General features: G+C 32.3%; 1 protein-coding gene across 1 annotated transcript; it reads right to left on the bottom strand.

Annotated features, from left to right (window-relative positions):
* Window positions 1–1,890: 1,890 nt before the first annotated feature.
* On the bottom strand, window positions 1,891–18,544 carry LOC130451538 (2-oxoadipate dehydrogenase complex component E1). The gene is made up of 17 exons (XM_056790616.1): window positions 18,132–18,544; window positions 16,093–16,216; window positions 12,828–12,996; window positions 11,530–11,749; window positions 11,299–11,460; window positions 10,118–10,296; window positions 9,191–9,412; window positions 8,983–9,140; window positions 8,792–8,927; window positions 8,605–8,736; window positions 6,053–6,173; window positions 5,534–5,830; window positions 5,273–5,475; window positions 3,310–3,430; window positions 3,052–3,240; window positions 2,874–2,959; window positions 1,891–2,032 (listed from the first exon to the last, which is right to left on the bottom strand). Exons 1-17 carry the CDS (start codon window positions 18,265–18,267, stop codon window positions 1,928–1,930), a joined length of 2,760 nt encoding a protein of 919 aa, XP_056646594.1. The 5' UTR covers window positions 18,268–18,544; the 3' UTR covers window positions 1,891–1,927.
* Between the last annotated feature and the right edge of the window lie 1,557 nt (window positions 18,545–20,101).

The following is a 20,101-nucleotide window of genomic DNA, read 5'->3' as shown; positions in this document are numbered from 1 at the left end:
TATTTTGAGGGCGCGAGATCTCGCGATAATCATCCTACACTATAGGGGGTGTTATCATCATTGCGGAAATTAAGTGATATGTACACTGAAAGAACAAGCCGAAATCACTAACTACACTGAGAAATATGTATATATATATATATATATATATATATATATATATATATATATATATATATATATAAAATACCTTTTCTTAGGATATTCTGATGTGTCATACCCATCTAAAAAGTTGAGCGCAGTTTATCGCCTTTTTGGTAGTTCTCTACCATTATCTTAATTCTCATGTTAAATAGGTATAATCAAAATAACAAGATTCTCTAATATTTTATCCAACATAATTATTTTAGGAATCTTTTTTATGTTGAATCATTGAAAGCAAAATATTACTCTTGATGATAATTGTAATTAAAATAACTAAAAAAATAAAACGATGGAACATGAAGGCATCAGAAACCATATATGTAATACTTCTGCATGGACAGTTCTTATGGGAGAAAACGTCTCTACGTTACGGTGCCGACAATATTAGTTTTCTCTGTCGTTCGAAACACTTTATCTATGCTGCGCAGAGCTAACTGAAGCGCCCGGAAAAGAGAGAGAGTCGGAACATAGGAGTATTACATATATGTCAGAAACACAAACCACCTATTAATAGACGTTTCTTAGAAATGTATCAAGGTTAAATCAGTTTTCTAATCAAACTTTAGAGGAATTGCCAGACTAAGTAGATGTAAAGTTGGCGAACTTGAAATAAAACTGAATTATTTGATGTTGGTATGCATTGTTGAGAGTGAAAGAGAGATTTTAAAAACAGAAATTATTAGAGTAGGATAGTAAATTGAAATCTTATTTCTAAGTCATAATTATTTTACAAAAATCCATTCGAAAATTGTACATGAAATATTTAATATCTTCATGGTGAGTCTTCGAACAATAATTTGCTGTTTACAGATGAACAGTTTTTCAACTTTTCAACAAGAGATACTGCTCCTTACCTCTACCCACCATATGTGCGTTCTGATCGATTTTTTTGTCCTTTTCATTATGTATTGTGTTAGTTGTTGTTAATTTTTCAAAATGACTTTTAATAAATGTGTATAAGATTACGAATCTATTATTATAATGTATTTGATCCCAAATTCTCTTTAGCACTTAAGAGGGGTTTAATATATAACTGCTGGCTATAAACAGTACAAAATTAACTGCAAGGGATTTATTATGAAGTTCAAGTGATAAAATTTATTAAAATTAGATTTAATTATTTAATATTTGAATTTTCAATCGACTATTTTTGTGTGCAATTTTTCATTTAAAAATAAAACTTTTCTCTAAGGTTGATTTTCACATTTTATTGGGTACAATATTATAATCAGAGGATTAAAATATTACTCTTTGATCTCTATTTGTCTACATTTCACTTGAGTGAGGAAATATTTTTATCCTAATGATATTTCAACTAAATTTCCAAATTTTTTTCTAAAACTTTTCAAAATTTTTTTTTGTGATACTGTATCTTAAAAATAAGTAACTTTGGGGAATACAATGAATAAAAACAATAAATTTTAAAAGTTTATTAGTTCTCAGATAGCAAAACTACCTTCAAATAATTTAAATTACTAGCCATTAATAAAATTTTATTTTGCCAGTATTTTATTAATAGTTCAGACAGTAAACATTTCTATACACTACCATATAATTGCTTTCCATAAATTTATGGTCCCGAAAGGCAGTTTCCTGTAAAACAATAAATGGGTTTCAATCTAATTTATATCTTCCAAGTTAGGTTGGTTGTTTCAAATTCGTATTTACTGAAATTCACTGAAGCATTTTTTTTGCCAATTGTTATATAATACCAGTTTATACAGGGTGTGGGACTAAAAAAAGATACTGATTTAAAATTTTATTAAAAACTAATAAATATATTTCAGATCAAAAACGGTCTATTAATAACACTTTCAGCTTGTTCCTGATGCAATTTTCCTATTCCAACAGCTGGTGTTGGTAAGACGTCTCTGCCAGTGTAAATCAACTAAAAAAATAAAAAAAAATCTTACTGTATTAGTTTATATAATTTTTTTATTTATTTATTACTAGCGAACTTTGATCCGCCTTAGAAGCAATAAATTAACAGATTTTTTATTTTATTAAGTTCAATTTTTTTAATTGAAAAAAAAATTAAGTATTTCAATGATTCTTTTTTCGGCAAGGTATTGGTTCATAGGTTGCATTCTTCATTTAAGCACCTTGGTTTATTAACAAATAAATCAAAATAGTTTAGCATGTATTATAAAAAAAATCAACTGTTTAGAGGGTTGTATCTCCCATATTTTAAAGTAAATAGTGTACATAAAACATTGCTTTTATCTTTGGATGAAATTAATATTAATAATTTATAAAGGAAACAACAAGGAAGACTCGTTCGCCAGATTGGGATCCACCAATAAGCCCAGAATCCATTCTTTTGCCTGTATTACGTCTCTAGTAGATTCTGTGGAGATGAATAGAAACACCTGGTATGAGACAAGCTAAGGCACAACTGCTCCAACTATATGGGCACGAAATTCGATTGGTGACTGAACCGCCACCTCCTCACTATGGGAATCACGAACGACCCAGAGTGTCGCTGATGCATGAGAGAGGAAGAAACTGCATACAAAGTCATCTTTGAGTTCCCAGCACTCTCACGGGCACCGTTTAAACACTTGGGCAATCTCCATAGCTTGCCGATCAACTTTTTAAAAGACATCGGCTTTTAGTAGTTTTAAGTGGGACATATCAAAAGGTCTATGTGCTTAACGACCACCCACAATCTTACTTTGAACTGTTTTTAATTTTAAACGACCTTATATCAATAGGAAAATTAAACTTACTTTCATTCCAATTAAGTTTTCGAAACGTGGTTTCACGAAACTCCAAGCACCCATATTTTGAGGTTCTTCTTGAGACCATACCATGACTAAAAAATTTTTATTAAAAAAATATCAATAGCGATAGATATTCAGCCCTCGATATAACATATTTTTAAATTAAAAAAATTATATATTTCACCTCGAGCTTTGGGATACTTTGTAATTTCTTCTCTCAATTCTAAAGCTGGAAATGGACATAGAGATTCTATTGTTATTATTGCAGTGTCCTTAATGCCCAGAGATCCTCGTTTTTCCAATAGAGAATAATAATGTTTTCCAGAAGTTATTAGAATTTTTCTTACTTTGGATGGATCAACAGTCGTATCTCCTGAAATAAAAACGATAGAAAGCAACTATTTAGTTTTGATAAATATTTTTTTTCTATTTAAATACCCACCTATAACAGTCTTGAAAAATGTTCCTGGAATCATATCGACGAAATCAGAGACACAAGCGGGGTGTCTAAGAAGGATTTTCGGTGTAGCAATTATTAAAGGTTTCCGATAATTCCGTACCATCTAAAAAATATTTTCTATAAAGTCTTTTAATTGACTCACAGATCATGGTAAGTAACTATCGCTACTATAGAAAAAGTACGCATGAGCCAAAGGTAAGCAACTTTCAGCTGTTTAGTCTGAAGCCTAGACTACCGTGTCTGTAGACAAACCAATGTAGCCGTTGCCTTCGTTTGTATAGGGACTGTTTTTTTGTTTCGCCGTGAAATGGATTGTTGTGAAATTTATTATGAAACTTGGAAAAACTGCAACTGAAATTTATAATTTATTGGAACAAGTGTATGGCAATGAATGTTTGTCGAGTCCACGTGATTTTAGCGTTCTCAAGATGACCGAGAAGATTTTGAAGACGATTAACATTCGGGTCACCCTTCCACATCAAAAATGGATGAAAATATTGAAAAAGTCGGTAATTTTGTTCCATCTGACCGTCATTTAAGTATTCGTGCGATTGCTAAATCTATAGAAATTGATAAATAATTTGTGCGGCAAATTTAAGATGAAAATTTCATCATGCGAAAAGTGTGTGCAAAGCTGGTGCCTAAAATCCTCACTTTTGAGTAGTAGCTCGTAAAAATATTTGTATTGACACTTTGAATGCGATTGAAAAAAACTTATTAGAAAAGCTAATAACCTGTAACGAATCAAACTTACATTAAAAGAAACAAGATTTGAGTCTGTTGAAGCTGTGAAATTAAAAGCGGTGTCCTGAGGACATAAAAAGACTTCCTGCACTGTTTTGAACAAAAAGATTCGCATGGGGCGGTGTAAGGATGGAGGAGTGTCATTTTGTAAGCAAGGCTTTTATGTTGTATTGATAAAGAGTATTTCTTGAGAGAGAAAATTTGAAAAAAATGTCCTGTATACGATAAATAACAGTTCAAAAACCTTCCAGAAAGGCTCTGGTGAAGACAAAGGATATGGTATGATTGTAGCAAATTTAATATCATTTTTGACTAAGTAATTCATTAATGAAAATTTCAACGACTTGAGTTGTACAAAATAATGTAGTAAATATTATCTGGAAGATATTCACCATGATGCTAATATGGCACCTCCCTTATTTAACGCATTTCTACGGACACTTTTCGTATACAGAGATTGTTCTCTCTCTCTACTCTCCATAATAGAAACCGGTGGAAGTAGCGATTTTAAACCTCCACGTAAGACTCATTTTATTTTGGATGTCAGCAAATGTCTGTTTTTGAATTTGAATTCATTTTACAGTGACTTAAAATAAGGTTTTATTTTTGTATTTATATAGGTATCCATAAGGATCATGGTTTTACATATAGGTGTTGAAACCGAGACCAATTTGTACAGAGCGGCGTGGTCCTCATGTTGTCGGAGTTTTAAGTATTAGAAATAGTCATAGCATAACATTTTGACATAAAGCGTACAATATAAAATCGGTGAGTGCGTTGTACAGTGCCGCCTTCCAATTAAGTTTTTTTCATATTTATTATAATTCATTTGAAGTTGAATATTTTTCATCCCTCGATCACAACGCCGTTCTGGCGGCTACAGAGTGAGATAACTCGTGCAATGAACCATCTCCACTATCTTCGTTTTAAAACTTTCTTTTGGGTAACTAAAAGCCTACAAACTACTGCACAGTATCAGTTTTTAGCTGGTGGAAGAGAGGTAAAACTACCAAGTTTTCTTCAGAATTTGTAGCATATTTTTGATAATTTTATTTTTTTTAATTTCGTTGTCTTTTAAACAGCTTCTCAATAAAAAAATATTTAAAACCGAGGACTTGGTCTTCTACTGGTGACCACAGGAAATACACATTTATTATCATGTCTAGAAACAGTCAAAATTCTGTTTACACTTTAAACTAACCTGTCGCCTCAAAAGATGAAAGTATTGTGCCGGAGTACTGGCTTGACAAACTTGCATATTGATGTTATCGCCGTCAACTTTGTTTTCATTTGAATCTGTCATTTGTAAGAACCTTTCTAGTCTACAGGAACTATGTTCTGGTCCGGCTCCATCATATCCATGAGGCAGAAGTACTGTTAATCCACTTTGCCATAACCATTTGGCTGAAAATATATCATTTACTTTACTTATGTTGATATTATTTATAAAAATCAAATTCACCTTCAGAGGAACCTATGAAAGTATCGAAAATAATTTGAGCTCCATTAAAGAAATCTCCAAATTGTGCCTCCCAAATAATCAAGTTTCTGGGATCTTCTATACTCATACCATATTCAAATCCTAACACCGCCTCTTCTGATAAAATACTATTAGCGACTTCTAGAAATCCCTTTTGATTTGGATGGATATTATTAAGAGGAATATGTATATTGTTATGGTTCTGATCAACCAACATTACATGTCGGTGAGAGAAAGTACCTCGACCTACATCTTGCCCACTGATTCTCACGTTATAACCTAAAAGACAGTAAGTTATTCTCAATACTTATTAATTTAGAGATCTTTTATCACATTAAAAAATAATCAGAAATAAACAGTTAACTCAATAATTCAGCTGTAGTTGCTTGCAACTTTTGCGATTTTTTTTTACCTTTAGTACCTATTAGTCTTGTTATAAATCGTAATTTTCCTTTAGTATACTTTGTACAACAGTTTAAGGCTTTCACTACAGTTATGTACCTTCAAATAATAGAGATCCTAGAGCTAAAGTTTCTGCACTTGCCCAATCGATATTGATTCCCTCTGTTATCTTATTTTTTCTGTTTTTAACGTGAGTTTTGAGTAAAGTTGGATGGATTGACTAAAACAAAATATTGTTGGTATTAAAATGTCGTTTTTACATTAATCTAAATACGACCCCTTCGGATGAATATTGTATAATCTCAAAAGCTCTACAATAGATATAAATGTATTGAACTTAAAACCACAGTGCCTTGACATAGCGGTCCCTCCCATATGGCCACACTTTCTCTATTAAGTCACTGTACTTAAAACTAACCAATGCCGCTCCAAGCGGAGATTTGTAGAACTATATTATTATGTCACTATTGTAGAGAAAATGTGGTTGAGCAAAACTGAGATTTTTCATCCGAAGAGGAGAATTTATAAAGTATAATTCGATATTTCGGCTTATTACCTGAAAACAAAAAATATTCTTTGAAAGCTGTAAATTGCAGATAACAAAAGTGTCAGACTGAAAATTATATATTTCAGTGTGTCATATACGCTGCAATCCAAAAGTTGCTGTGGCACTGGGCATGCTCAATGTTTACAGCTGATCTATTAATCCCACTCTCCTAGGAAGTTCAGAATATGGGATGGCTCTAGCTGCTAAAGATCTTCATATTCTATTCCATATAACCTGGAGTTTCACAGTCTCTCAATTTCGAGAGAATGAGGATAAACGTTTTGTCCTCTACTTAAGAGAATCTCTACACTCTCTGCTAAACATAACATCTTCAGGTGTCCATTGAGGTTATAGTACCCTGATAAGAATTCCTGTTAGTTATTCTTGCCTAGGTTGATGCATTCAACAGGTCTTCCCAGGTTATAGGTTCCCAAAAGTATCAATGCCTGTCTCAACCCCTGGAAATTTTTTTAGTAACTGGTTAGTAACTTTCTTCTTACCTAGCTCATTTAGCTTGTCCAGGCATTCCCAAACCAGTTGAGATTTTATGATAATGGAGCCTAGAGCTCTAATGGCTGCTTGGTTATCGGATAAGTTTGCTTTCAGATTTTATGGTTTTGAACCTTCTATTCCAGTTCTGTTTGCTATTTTGAAGTCATAATAATTTGATTGCATTTCTGTGAATTACTCGTATGGTGTTTTGAGCCCATTTGCTACCACACCTCAGTTTGGAGGTAATAAAAGATATATTACATATATTCTTGGGGTTCACGAGTCATGTGGGTCACATTTTTTGTCCTCTATGACGCGAGCGCCATCTAGCAGTCAGATACGACAACTGGGCGTCGGCCATATTGTTGATGCGTTTTTCGTAAACAAACCAGGGTGATCATGACACCATACCTTTGTCTTTTAACTTTTTTAAAGAATTACTGAAAAATAGTGAACTAGGCTGTAGTGAACTGTATTTATAGGACAGATAAATACCTTGACATACTAAAAAATGAGTCGTGGGGTGCATGAAATTTCTATCAACAATCCGACCGCTCATGTACATCAACTGTTATTTAATATTACGCCAAATTTAGTCTTTTTAAAAGACTAGATTGATGGAAAGAGGAGTGAAGAATAATACCAAGTACTAATTACTCAAATTCCTTTTACATCTACTCTACAAGGATCACTAATCCATATCCATATCCAAAGATGATCTGAGACTCTGAATTTATTAGTTGGATATCTAAATATCTGATAAAAAATCTCAATTACTCCTAGACGCGCAAGACACAAATTTCAGCAGGGAAATTGAAATTTAGTGGAAATATATAGGGATACACATAAAATGATTTAAGAGAATTAAAAGCAATGAAAGTGAGAAGTTATTCTGACATGAAGACAAAATGTGATAAGAGTTAAATCGTGATTCCAGACGAAAAAGAGGAAATAAGAACACTATGGTGCCGCATGCACAACAAGTGGAATACAAACCTTGTTAAGCACTATCACACATTCCTCTGACAGCACTTTCACGAGGAGTTAGAGGTGAGGAAATTATGAGCTTCTCAACTCTTTTAATTTTTTGGTTGTAAAGTTCGTGTGGAAAACTAGGTTCTCTAGTCTGTCCAATTTGGCCACGCGTAGCCACTGGTCATATCTTTCTCCATATCTTCGTACCTCAACTTAAACGGGCCACAATCACACAGTCAATTTCTCATTATATATCCTCAAACAAAATACTTCATCAAACAATAATCGCTAGCAATGCTCCGGTATGTCCTTTCTCCTTGAAACACATCAACAACATGGCCGGCGCCTTGTGTCATGACTGCTCAATAGATGGCGCTGCCCAGGCCTCGTGCACCCCAAGGATATATAACATTGATTCTGAATAATTCAACTAAATTGAATTGTAATAACTTTGTTTTACTGATGCTATATGTGTTCAATTCAGTTGATTATATGATATTGCCGGTAAGTAGCTGATGTTTATCGAAGTAGAGACGAAATATCTTGGAACTATATTTATATATAATACTTGATGTAACAAAAAGAACATAAGTTGACATGAGGGTCAAAAATGAGGAGATATACGAATTAAACTTACAAAAGTTTCAGGAAATTCTACTGATTTATTCCCAACAAGTGTCATTAAATCTGTATCTATTCCTGTATCCCAGGTAGCTATAACTTCTTTAGGTTGGGTCATACCTTCCCAATTTTTCTTAAAAAATGTATCCTAAAATAAATAAGATAAAGTCAAACTACACATTCAACTTGTGTTTATAGTATACCATAGGTTTATAATTATCAGCTGCTTTTAATTCTTCGTTTAACCAAGTTTCGTGCTTTTCCAAAACGTCTTTCAGTTCCTCTTCTGTTACAATATTATTTTCTAGTAGCATTCGAGCGTATGAATCTGGAACGGTCCTGTAAAATAATTATTTGTTTTTTTTTTCATTATCTAAGTAAAAAAGTTACTTACTGTTTATTTCTTATAATACTGTATAGTGCTGGATTAGTTAAACTGGGATCATCTAATTCATTGTGACCTCGTTGTCTATAACAGTTTAAATCAATGAATATCTCCTTACGAAATTTTCTTTGGTATTGAAAAGCTAAACGCGTTACCTTAAGTACATCCTAAAATAACATAAAATAAAAAAAAATTCAAAAATATCTGTGTTTCGTACCTCGGGATGATCTCCATTGACGTGAATCACTGGAGCTGAAATTATTTTCGCAATATCAGTACAATATCGTGAAGATCTTCCTCTTTCAGCTGGTGTAGTAAATCCCACTTGGTTATTAACGATCAGATGTATACCGCCTCCTATTTCGAAATGAGGTGTATGTGACAAACCTAGACATTCCTGGTTAATTCCTTGGGCACTTATTGCTGCGTCACCATGTACCTTGAAAAATTTTTAACCATTTTATTTACTGTTTGTTTATTTGTTGGGCTCATATTTAGTAATTTCATGTTACCATAAACATCTGGTATTTGGTACAGAGTTGTAGTTCTAAGGGCCAATTTTACAACCTAGGGATTAAAGTTTAGTTTAAACTTTAGTTCAAACCAATAATACACAAGATTGCTTTACTTTACAGGTGACAGTTAAGCAGACATTTTTCTGCTGTAACTAGCGCTGAAATATAACGAAAATGTTTTCGGATATTTAAGAAAGTTGTTGGTTAACCTTGTGAAGACACACAAAGAAATGTTTTCGATAGAAGCACAAAAAATTTAAAAAATAAGTGGGACGAGTTAGAGATTTGCTCTAGGACGAATAAGTTTTTGTTTTCTCGGTACGTCGACAATGTTGATAATTTCTTCATCATCATCGTCGAGTCAGATGGCGTGCGGCCGTGTCTCCATCATAGTATCAATGGGGGTCAATAAAATGGTGAATTAAATGTTTTTTTGACAATTCCTATTAACAGTCAAGTGGTCATATTATTATAAATGCTATTTATATATTTATTCGAGATACACTACATCCTGAAGTTTTATTTTATTTGTCTGATCAATTCCCTAAAGTGATTCTATGAGTTATTATATTGTTTTTTAGATTTTAGTACATTATATACATCATTAGTATCTTTTTTTAATACATTACCTGTACATTCAAAACTTTTTGAGACCATCTTAGATTACCATAATCTCCATCTTTGGACATCATCTGCTTCGCTCTAGTTTTGCCCATTGAAACAGAGTTTTGTGCCTCCAAATGCGAAGGGTTGTAAACCATGGTTACATGTACTGAGTTATTGTCATAGATAATATCAGTTGAAGAAACTAAATAGAATAAAAATAGAAAAATAAAAAAAATGTTCAATTAAATACTCTAAAAATTTTGCATTTTTTTAAATCTATGAAACATTGTATCTAAATGGTAGCAATTTTCTTTTATTTCAGTTTTTTATTCCAAGATGTAGCTCTTCACAAAAAAATTAATTCCTCAAAAACAAAAAAAATAGTTCAAAAATTTGCTTGAATAACACTTGAAGCTTCTTGAATATTTTTCAAAAAATATATACGAGGGGTTTAGAAATTTGTTACTTTAGAAATGGGTAATGTTCTCTTTGCAATTGTACTGCTAGGGAAATTAAGAAAGCTTCAGAGAGAAAAACTTATAACAAAAATGACCTCGAGAAACTCTTGGAAATTTTAGGTCTACCACCAGAAGACGTATTTGGAAATATAAAATTAAAAAAGCAATTTTTTAAACAATTTACCCAATTAAGTGGCACTTTATATACGAAAATCGAAATCTTAAAAATTCCGCGCATTTTTCATTCCACAAGGTTTAGTCTATCTCTTCAAAGATGAGGTGGGGGAGAGTGGGGACCTGTGAGTCCGGTTCTGCTTAACCGATCTAGCAAACAAAACATATAAATTCTAAGCAATTTAAATAACAACGTGAATGCTAGAGGGCGTTATTTCATATATTTAGATATTGTGAGTTCTTTTGAAAAATTTGGATAGAAGCAAGAAAATTCAAGTAAGTACTACACCATAAAAATAAAGTTGATAAAAAAAAATAAACAGAATGTGAAAAAATCACCACATATGTATTCATTGAATTATTGATTCTTTTTGTAGACAATGAGAAAAAATAGTTTTAGAATTATAGTTACTGCCATTTTAAAATAGAATCAAACTGAGTGGAGAATAAAACAGAAAAATATTTCCCATAACAAGCTGATTATAAATTGTTGGAGAACGTTTTTAGTTAGAAATTAAGCCCAAGTAATTAAACCTCGCGTTTTTTTTACCAAACAATATTATTTCACTTACTAGAATGGCTTATTACGTCTCCGGTAGCTTTATAATGAGAAGGAAAATGCGGATTTCCCTTGAGCTTGCTAAACAACTCAACAGGCGGATGATTCAACAATCCAGTAAGGAGATTCAAACGTCCTCTATGATTCATCGCTAGTACTATCTGTTCCATACTGTCTGAAACATTGAATCATTAATTATAGAGTTGCATTAATCTACAGATATTTATATATGTATTGATCTTACCTCGAGCAGAAAGTTTCAACAGTTCAGCAAAAAAAACCATAAGACTTTCTGCACCTTCTCCACCATATCTTTTAACGCTGGCGAATTTTTTTGCCATAAAATAATCGAAATTCTGTGATTTAAGAAGTTTGCAAGCGATAGATATTTTTTCTGTGGCATCTAAGTTTGTTTGAGGTAATTGTTCTAATTGTCCATTCAGCCATTCGATTTCTTCTTCATTCTATAACAATATCAAGTTTGTGTGATGTAGCTGCTTGGATAATTTCTAAGATTAGCTAATACCAGTCGAATGCTTGATAGTAGTGTACTGCATCAAAAAAATTGATAAAATCAAATGAGCTTTGGAAACACTAAATCGAATTCAAATTTATTGTCAATTTTATAAATCACCCTATAAATTAATAGAGAAGAGGAGTTGACAGTTTTTAGTAGCCTCGTAATATCCTCCCCTAAGGACTCCACATTTGGTTAAAGAATGTAAATTTCGTCATGAATCACCCTGTATAAAAAACTTCAGTGAAGTTTATTATAATTTAATAAATATAAAACTTTTTAACAATTCGTAAAATCCCGAAAAGTAATCCCCTTTTTACAAATCAAAACAGATGTATTTCAGGTAGGGGGGTTATAATCAGGATTTAAAAAAAATATCACCAAAAAATGCAAAAATGCTTCAGTGCTAAAAATGAGTACAGAAGATAATAATATAAATAAAATGTTTAAAATAAAATAACACTCAATTAGCGAAACTTTGTTAACAATTCAAATTAAAACAGTTCTAAAATTATAGTAAATGATATGAAATTTCCCTTTTATTAGAGTAAAAATTGTACGAGGGGTATATTCGAGATACTAGAATGATTTCAATTTCGGCGAGAAAAAGGGGGGTTGTATTCGAGGGGGGGGCTGTTTTCCATTAACATTAAACTAAACTTTCTTTATGATAATTTTTTGGTTTATGCATTAAATTAAGGATAATTATGAATTACAGGTGAACCAATAGAAATTCCCTGTATGGATTCTTTTTGTCAAACAAATGTGGAAAGCTACCGGCACTTTTTATCAGTGTTCCATCATCTAAATCTAAATCACTACCAAATCAGGTAGTGTGTAACGCGCTTTTTATATTATTCTAGTAACCTTGATTTTTGCAGTATAAACCAAGCTTAGTGAGAAACGAAACGTTAAGAAAATAAAATAATAATATGATATGATCTTAACAATTTTCAATAAAATAAGAAACCAAATAAATGTATACTATTTCAATTGATAACATGTAGCTATATAATTTTACTTGCCTCTAAATAAACATACTCGGCCGCAATAGTGTTGCAATAAACATTGTTTAAAAATGTCACTGCCTCCTTTACGGTTCCTTCATGTTGAGGACTATTTATAATACCTTTGAACTGAACTAAATCATCATCTCGAAAACCGTATCTGTTTATTTCTAATTCTGGAAATGTTCTAAACCAAATTTTATAAAATATTAATTATACTAATAAAAATATATGTAAAATACTTTTCTTTACTATAGTACAGGGAATTAGGAACTATAATCAATAAAACTGAAACTTAGACGGTAAGTGAAAAATACCATAATAAGCAGTGTAAACGTAGTGCAAGTAAACAGTTTTGGGTCAAATTTTAAAATAATCAAAAATTATTTGTTTATTTGTTGCCAAAATACATTCAACTGAATTCAAAATTCGAACGACATCTTTGTAACTAAGCTTATTTACTATAGATTACTTGGTTGGGCCCTCGTATATTTTCTGCATCCAATAATGAATGCATTGTAATTAAAAATCACAAATTTAAATATAAATAAATTTGATTTGTTCCAGCAATATACTCTAATCATATTTCGAAGTTTAGTGCACTATACATTACAAACAAGTAGTCAGCAATTGCTGCAGGACCACCACCTTTAACATAGGTAAGGAAAGGAAGAAAATCATCATTTTTGTTTTTGTATAGTTTCACAGGACCATTCACTTTCATCTCCACTACTAACTAAAAACTCTATCACTATTTTAGAAATATTTGACAAGCACGATACACGATTCTAAAATATGTGTTGCATACGCGGTTCCAAAACTAATTCAAAACATTTTTGGTTGTCTAGAACCAGTACTGAACAAGTTCAATTTGTTGCTGGAGCATACAACTGTTTGTTCATTACATACTGGAACGCAAATTTCATATCGCGCATGATCATGACAGACAGTGTAATAAACCTAAATGCCCACATAACCTCAATTCTACAGTTTGTATTCAAAGCGAAATTTTTGAGCACATATATGAAATCTGAACAATATCTGGTGCTTAAGGGGCGAGGGAAAAAAGCAACTGCGTTTGACGAGTTTTCTGCTTCTTTTTCTCATAAAACTAGTCTTTCCACTAAAATCTGGCCGGGTTTTCTATTGATTTGTTTTTTTTTTTAATTCAAATTAATATTTATACTTCAAGTTATACAGATACAGTTACAGATAATGGGAAAAAATTTGCATGGAAAATTAGCTTCTTTTTACATACACCATGTATATAAAAAACAACTGTAAATGTATAAATGATCTGAGATTAAATATTAAATTGATCAGCCCTAAAAAAAAACATTTTATTTTGCGGTTTTTAGAGGGGCGCAAATAGAAAATTTGACATAATTAGTTGGTACAAATTAACATGCTCCATTCAATTAAAAGCTTTCATTTTTGTTTTCTCTTTCAGAAGTATACATTTTCCGAGAGCTCAGTATTTTCTTCCCTTTTGGAGGGGAGGGGCAAATTATTTAATAGTTTTTTCTAGTGGTACACATAAAAACGAAACTAACTATGGGGGGAATTTCAAAAAATATATGATTTTTATTTATTTAAAGTCCTTTATTCAGTTATATAATAGAATCTAGGGGTTTTAATTATTCTCACCGAGTATTTATTAGCAATTTATGCATACCCACAAACGTATTGTAAATACCAACAAAAGAAACAACTGGTCCTATTTACCAACTCGTCGTACGGCAATGACCTAATTACTTCTATCAATTCCCTAGTTGATAGAGTTAATAATAATAGAGAGAGCAAGCAGTATGTTAGTGGAGGTATACTATTAGAATTGAGAAAGAATTTACATTTCTCTCATTTTCTTCTCTAGTACCAAAATAAAAACATCTATTTTCCTCGTTTGCCGTTCCCACCCCTAGAAACGTTACGGCGATCTAATGAGATTACGAGTAGAGAGATAAAGAGTGGTATACCAATGCCCTTTCTCTGTCTATCAGCAGCTCAGGCCCACTTAAAAAATCATTCATAACCATAGAGATATTACCAATGTAATATCTCTATGTTCATAACTCGCTCTCTCTATATTTAGTATTAACTCTATGTTCGTAACACGGTAAATTATAGTCATATTAAACTTTTTTTTGTTGTTAAGGGTGATATTTAGGGATTTAAAACGATAACTTATACTGTAAATAGATTGAAAGATGCGTAATCCAAGTAACGGATTCCACCAGGAGAGCTGATAGATATGTGGAACTCCCGTAACCTACCCACTTATCCACCATCTTCTGTCATCTCCGTCCAACAAGGGATTATTGTGATATTACTTCTAGTTCGTGGGTCTATCCGTGTATGGTGTTCCATTTGTTGCGTTTCCATGATCGTCATACCAGGCATCCATTTACATTCTTTAGCCTAAGAATTCTCTCTGTTGCCAACATTCTACCTTGTGCAGCATCATCTGGACGATATTATCAGGATTTATTCTGCCGACAGTCTCCTATACTTTCTCTCTTAAGCCTCTCCAGTGGTTATACACTAATAACGTTTCCACAATACGTACACTCAGGTGTTTTGTGGAAATACCGTCGGAAGTTGCCGTGTCCCGTCAACAGCTGAGTAATCTAGAAGTTCATATCTCCAAACTTCCTTTCTCTTCTGTCCATCGTTGTTGCCACATTCGTATTGTTCTAGTGCGTTCGATTGTTGCCGCATCCTGTCGTGTTATATCTAAGCTGCTTCTGTATATCCTCTCACGCTGGAAAGCCAGGAGGTCCAAGGTAATTATACCCGCCACCACTAGGACAGCTTATGCAGAGACAATCCATAGGAGCTGGAGATTCTCGGTGCACCTTGTCTCTGTACCATCGTCACCGCTTTGCTCTATGTCTTTGGTCTATTCAGCAGCCTTCGTTTCTCCGGCCGTGGTCCGTTAAGCATTACCATCCATTACCATCAAAGTTGCTGTCCTTTCGGCCAGTTTTTGAGTTGTCTTCCGTATGAGGGACCAGAAAGACATTTTCGTATCTAAGGTCACTCCCTTTACCGTAAAAAAAAATAATACGTGATACACAGTTATTATTACTAAATTGTTTCATTATGTGAGACAATTCAAGGGTTGAATTAAATATTTATCGGCGACTTTCCCTTAACGTATTATGTGCTTTTCACCCTTTAAAACTCTAATCTAAATGGACTTAATTATACATTAATGGTATTTTTCTCCTAATTCACTGGACTATACTTACTATCGATTAAAGTCTGTATTGAATAAACTTACCCGCAAGGTTTTTGAAGTGCAACAGGATTAACCTGCGAATATTTGTGTCCATGTTGTCTGTATGCAGAGACTAATCGGTAAAAATTGCTTTCTTTACACCGTATATTCTGTATTTCTTTAGATACTGAAGAATTACAAAAAATATATATTACAATATATATATGAAAGGTTCCACCAACATATTAGAACCATGGAAATTCGGTATCAAGGACGATGGGATTCGGCCATGATGGATTATTACTGTTGATTTTTAAAAAGAGAAACTGCTACCCCTCATAAAAAGAAAAAGTAGAGCCGATTGATATTTAAAGGGTTTTTTTTTAATTTTTGTTTTTAATAGATGTGAGGCATGTTTATCAGATGTAAACTATGAATATTGTCAATATATACGATGTTAAAAACCTGAAATTATTTTTTTAATAAATATTATTTTACCAATGAATATGGTTCTATAAATATAAAATAAAAACCTTACGTGTTACAATTATTTTTTTCATATTTTCGTATTTGTATAGGTCCATTTTATCACAATATGCTATATATTTTTTTTTCGACTAGTGGGGTGGCGACAAAGTAATTTCGGTTTTGTATAAAATAAAACACATTTTTTAAACAAAGATTAGTTTTTAATCAGTTATATATTTTCCATATTGTCATCGTCATTTTAAAAATTTGACAATTTGCAAACTTCGAAATAAATGGTAATCAGATGGTGCCAAATCAGGGCTTTATGGAAGATATGGCATCACTTCCCAACCAAGCTCCAATACTTTCCCACGAGTTGCCACAGATGTGTGAGGCCTTGGATTATCATGGTGTAACACTAAACCTTTCCGATTTGACAATTCTGGTCGTTTTTCTTTGATTCCTTCATCCTGTTTAATTAACTGTTGAGAGTAAAACCCGAATTGATCGTTTGGTTTTTTAGAAACAGCTCAAAAAACACAACACTTTTGTAATCCTACCAAACTGACAGTATGAACTTTTTTTGTTGTTTTTCAACTTTCGATGTGGTTGGGTTGTGCTGGTTCATCGTGTTCGCTCCATGATCGTTTTCGAACTATGTTACTGTACAGGACCCATTCTTTATCACTAGTAATGATTCTTTTCAAGAAACGGTAGGCTTCATTTCGCTTAAGGTATCGCAAATGTTGATTCTCTGAGTTAAATAAATTTATTCCAATTCGTGAGGTACCTAAATATCAAGGTTCTTAACTAGCCCAAGACACTTTAAGTGTTTTTCAATTGTTGTATGGGATACATGCAGCCTCTCGTAAATTTAAAATTAACTCATAACTAATAGCTTTAATAAAAATCACGCACTACTTGCTTCTAAAGTTACGTCAATGTGACCAGTATGACGTGACAAACGGCAAAGTACAGCTCGGACATAAGTTATTGAAAAAATAAATCAACGCTCCCTATCAGTAAAAAGCGAAAGTACCTACTTAGTTACCAACCTTATATATACCTTGTTATATGTTATATGCAGTTGAAAAAATAAACGAGATCACAAACAAAATTTTTCAAATACCTACATGTTTTAAAGCGACCTGGAAGATGGAAATGTATTTAAGTTCAAATTAATATAAAATATGCAACTTCTTATGAATATTTTTTGATACGATGTTACATAATAATTCAAGAAAATTTTCATTCTAAATTACTTTTACATTTACCTTCTTAAAACCTCTTCACATACCTTTTTTTAATGTATTCTAATATGATATATTTTTTTGTTCACATTATTATGATTGTAAATATTAAAAGCATTCAATTTTGCATATCTAGCACATAGAAATTTATTTGTTTGCTTGATTTTTTTCATTTATTTTAAACTATAGAAGGAATTGGAAATAAAAATAATAGAATCGTAAAAAATATTGTCCAGCTATTAATGTAACTAATTGAAGTCACTAATATATATCTACGCCACTGGTGTGTATATTGAGTTTTTTTAGATGTACAATGACCCAATTATATTCTTCAATGATATAATATGTCCACTTATCTATTTGATATCTGTGAATAGATTTTACCTTGAAACCGTTTCTCAGTTTTCCTGTTGAATCCGAAAACGTTATCGCTGTGATACTGTCTTTGAAAATTGATTCGAGAACTTGACACAAATTTCACTTTTGTATTACAACATAATTTATAAATATTTCCATACATTTTTCACCGAATAAATCTCTAAATCTTCAACAAAGTTACTTCAAACAATTGTTCCTGAACAATAAATTAAAAATCAGTTGGTAACGAATGCTGTTTAATGCTTATTGTGCAATATAGTATTATCTTTAAATAAAACATAATAACGTCCGTATTTATCATCATCAAAGTATTAAACAAACTGATTACAACGCTAGGGTATTTTGAATACCGAACATAATTATTTCAAAACAGTACTTAATCGAAAAAACTATTTTCATAATTAAAATGTTTTATTACTGTTTTCAATAAGCGGAGTCTCACTAGTTATGGACCATTTACCGAGCGCCAAATCAAAAAGAAAATACGAGAAATGCTAAAAAAAGAAAATATTAAATTGTAAAATAACTACTGATATCAATATGAAATACGAGGTCTATAAAGTACGAAGTTTTATTTACTGCTTTTTTCACTACAAATGCAGAGTTTACCTGAATATACGAAGGATTAAAAAAAATACTTTTTCTTTTAGTGCCGTCTTCTTCCGAAGGTTGGTGACCCTCATTTGATAAATTTCTCTATTTTGCGTCGCGTGAATTATATTCGAAGCTTCTGGTATTTGTAACCATTCGCGTAGGTTTTTCAGCCAGGATTTTTTCTTTCTACCTCTGAGTACAAGTTGAACAGCAATAGCGATAGAATGCAACCCTGCCTAACTCCCCTATCAATGCCTATGTCCTGACTTTTCATGTCTCCATATGTGCTGTTAGATTCCAATATAGATTTTTTGTAATCTGAATATCCTTGGTGTCGGGTCCTGAACGATATAAGTTTATCGTGGTTGGTAGTGTTAAATGCTTTCTCGTAATCTATAAAGCAAGCATAAACATATTTTTGTTGATCTAGGCATTTTTTAATCAAGACCTGTTCTTATTCTGAAATGAATAATTCTTAAGAATACCTTCAGGCGATATTTGTTGCACTTTTTGGAGTTTGCTTTTTGGGGGAGAGAAAAAAGAATACTACAGTGTTAAAAAAGTTAATGGAAATCGGTCAATATAAAATAAAAGGGCTAAATAGAAAGTACAAATAATTTTGGATATTAAGTGCATAAATTATACTTTACAACTATTTTCTGCACAGTTGCCAAAATAAGGCACTTAATGGCCGTGAAAAAACAGTGACACAGAGGTGTTACTAACGAGCTAGTCATTCTATAAACTGAAAATCACTAGATGCAAGTTCGCTACTACATGGCGGATGATTGAATTAAGAAGTTCTTGAGTAACGTTTATCAGTATTGTCATGCAAAAACAAAATTATAAACGTCAACTTTCATTGTCGCTTGTTTTGAAGTGCCTTCCTAAGGTTGCAGTACCGCCTAAATTTTATTGTGTCACCAGGTTCTGGAAAATTAATTAGAAGAACATATTCCCAAAAGACATAATCCTCATTCCAAAATTTCTTGGTTTTATAGAGAAAAATTGTGTACCCCCACTCCATAGACTGCATTTTTGTCTAGCAGCTGACGTATCGTCCCAGTCTCGTCACTAGTTACGATTCGATACAGTAAGATGTCTCACCATGTCTGATTTAGGCGTACAAAAATGTCAAAACTGTCCCCCATGTGCTCACTATTATAATGGCATGTTAAAAAATTCGATACAAAATTTATGGTCACATAGCTATTGTGTGACAATTTCAAACAAATCAAATCAAAGCTCTGTTCTTATTGTTATCAACAAATTAAGCGACCAGTTTGTCAGTCACAATGCTGGAGAAGGGGGGGGGAAACGTCAATCCCCTTCTTCATGGTGAACGTCAAATCTAACCAGAAGGAAATTTTATTATTCACGTT

Source organism: Diorhabda sublineata, chromosome X (assembly GCF_026230105.1).
Source record: "Diorhabda sublineata isolate icDioSubl1.1 chromosome X, icDioSubl1.1, whole genome shotgun sequence".
NCBI lineage: Eukaryota > Metazoa > Arthropoda > Insecta > Coleoptera > Chrysomelidae > Diorhabda > Diorhabda sublineata.
Note: the sequence above shows the minus strand (reverse complement) of the source record. Positions and strands in the feature narration are given on the sequence as shown.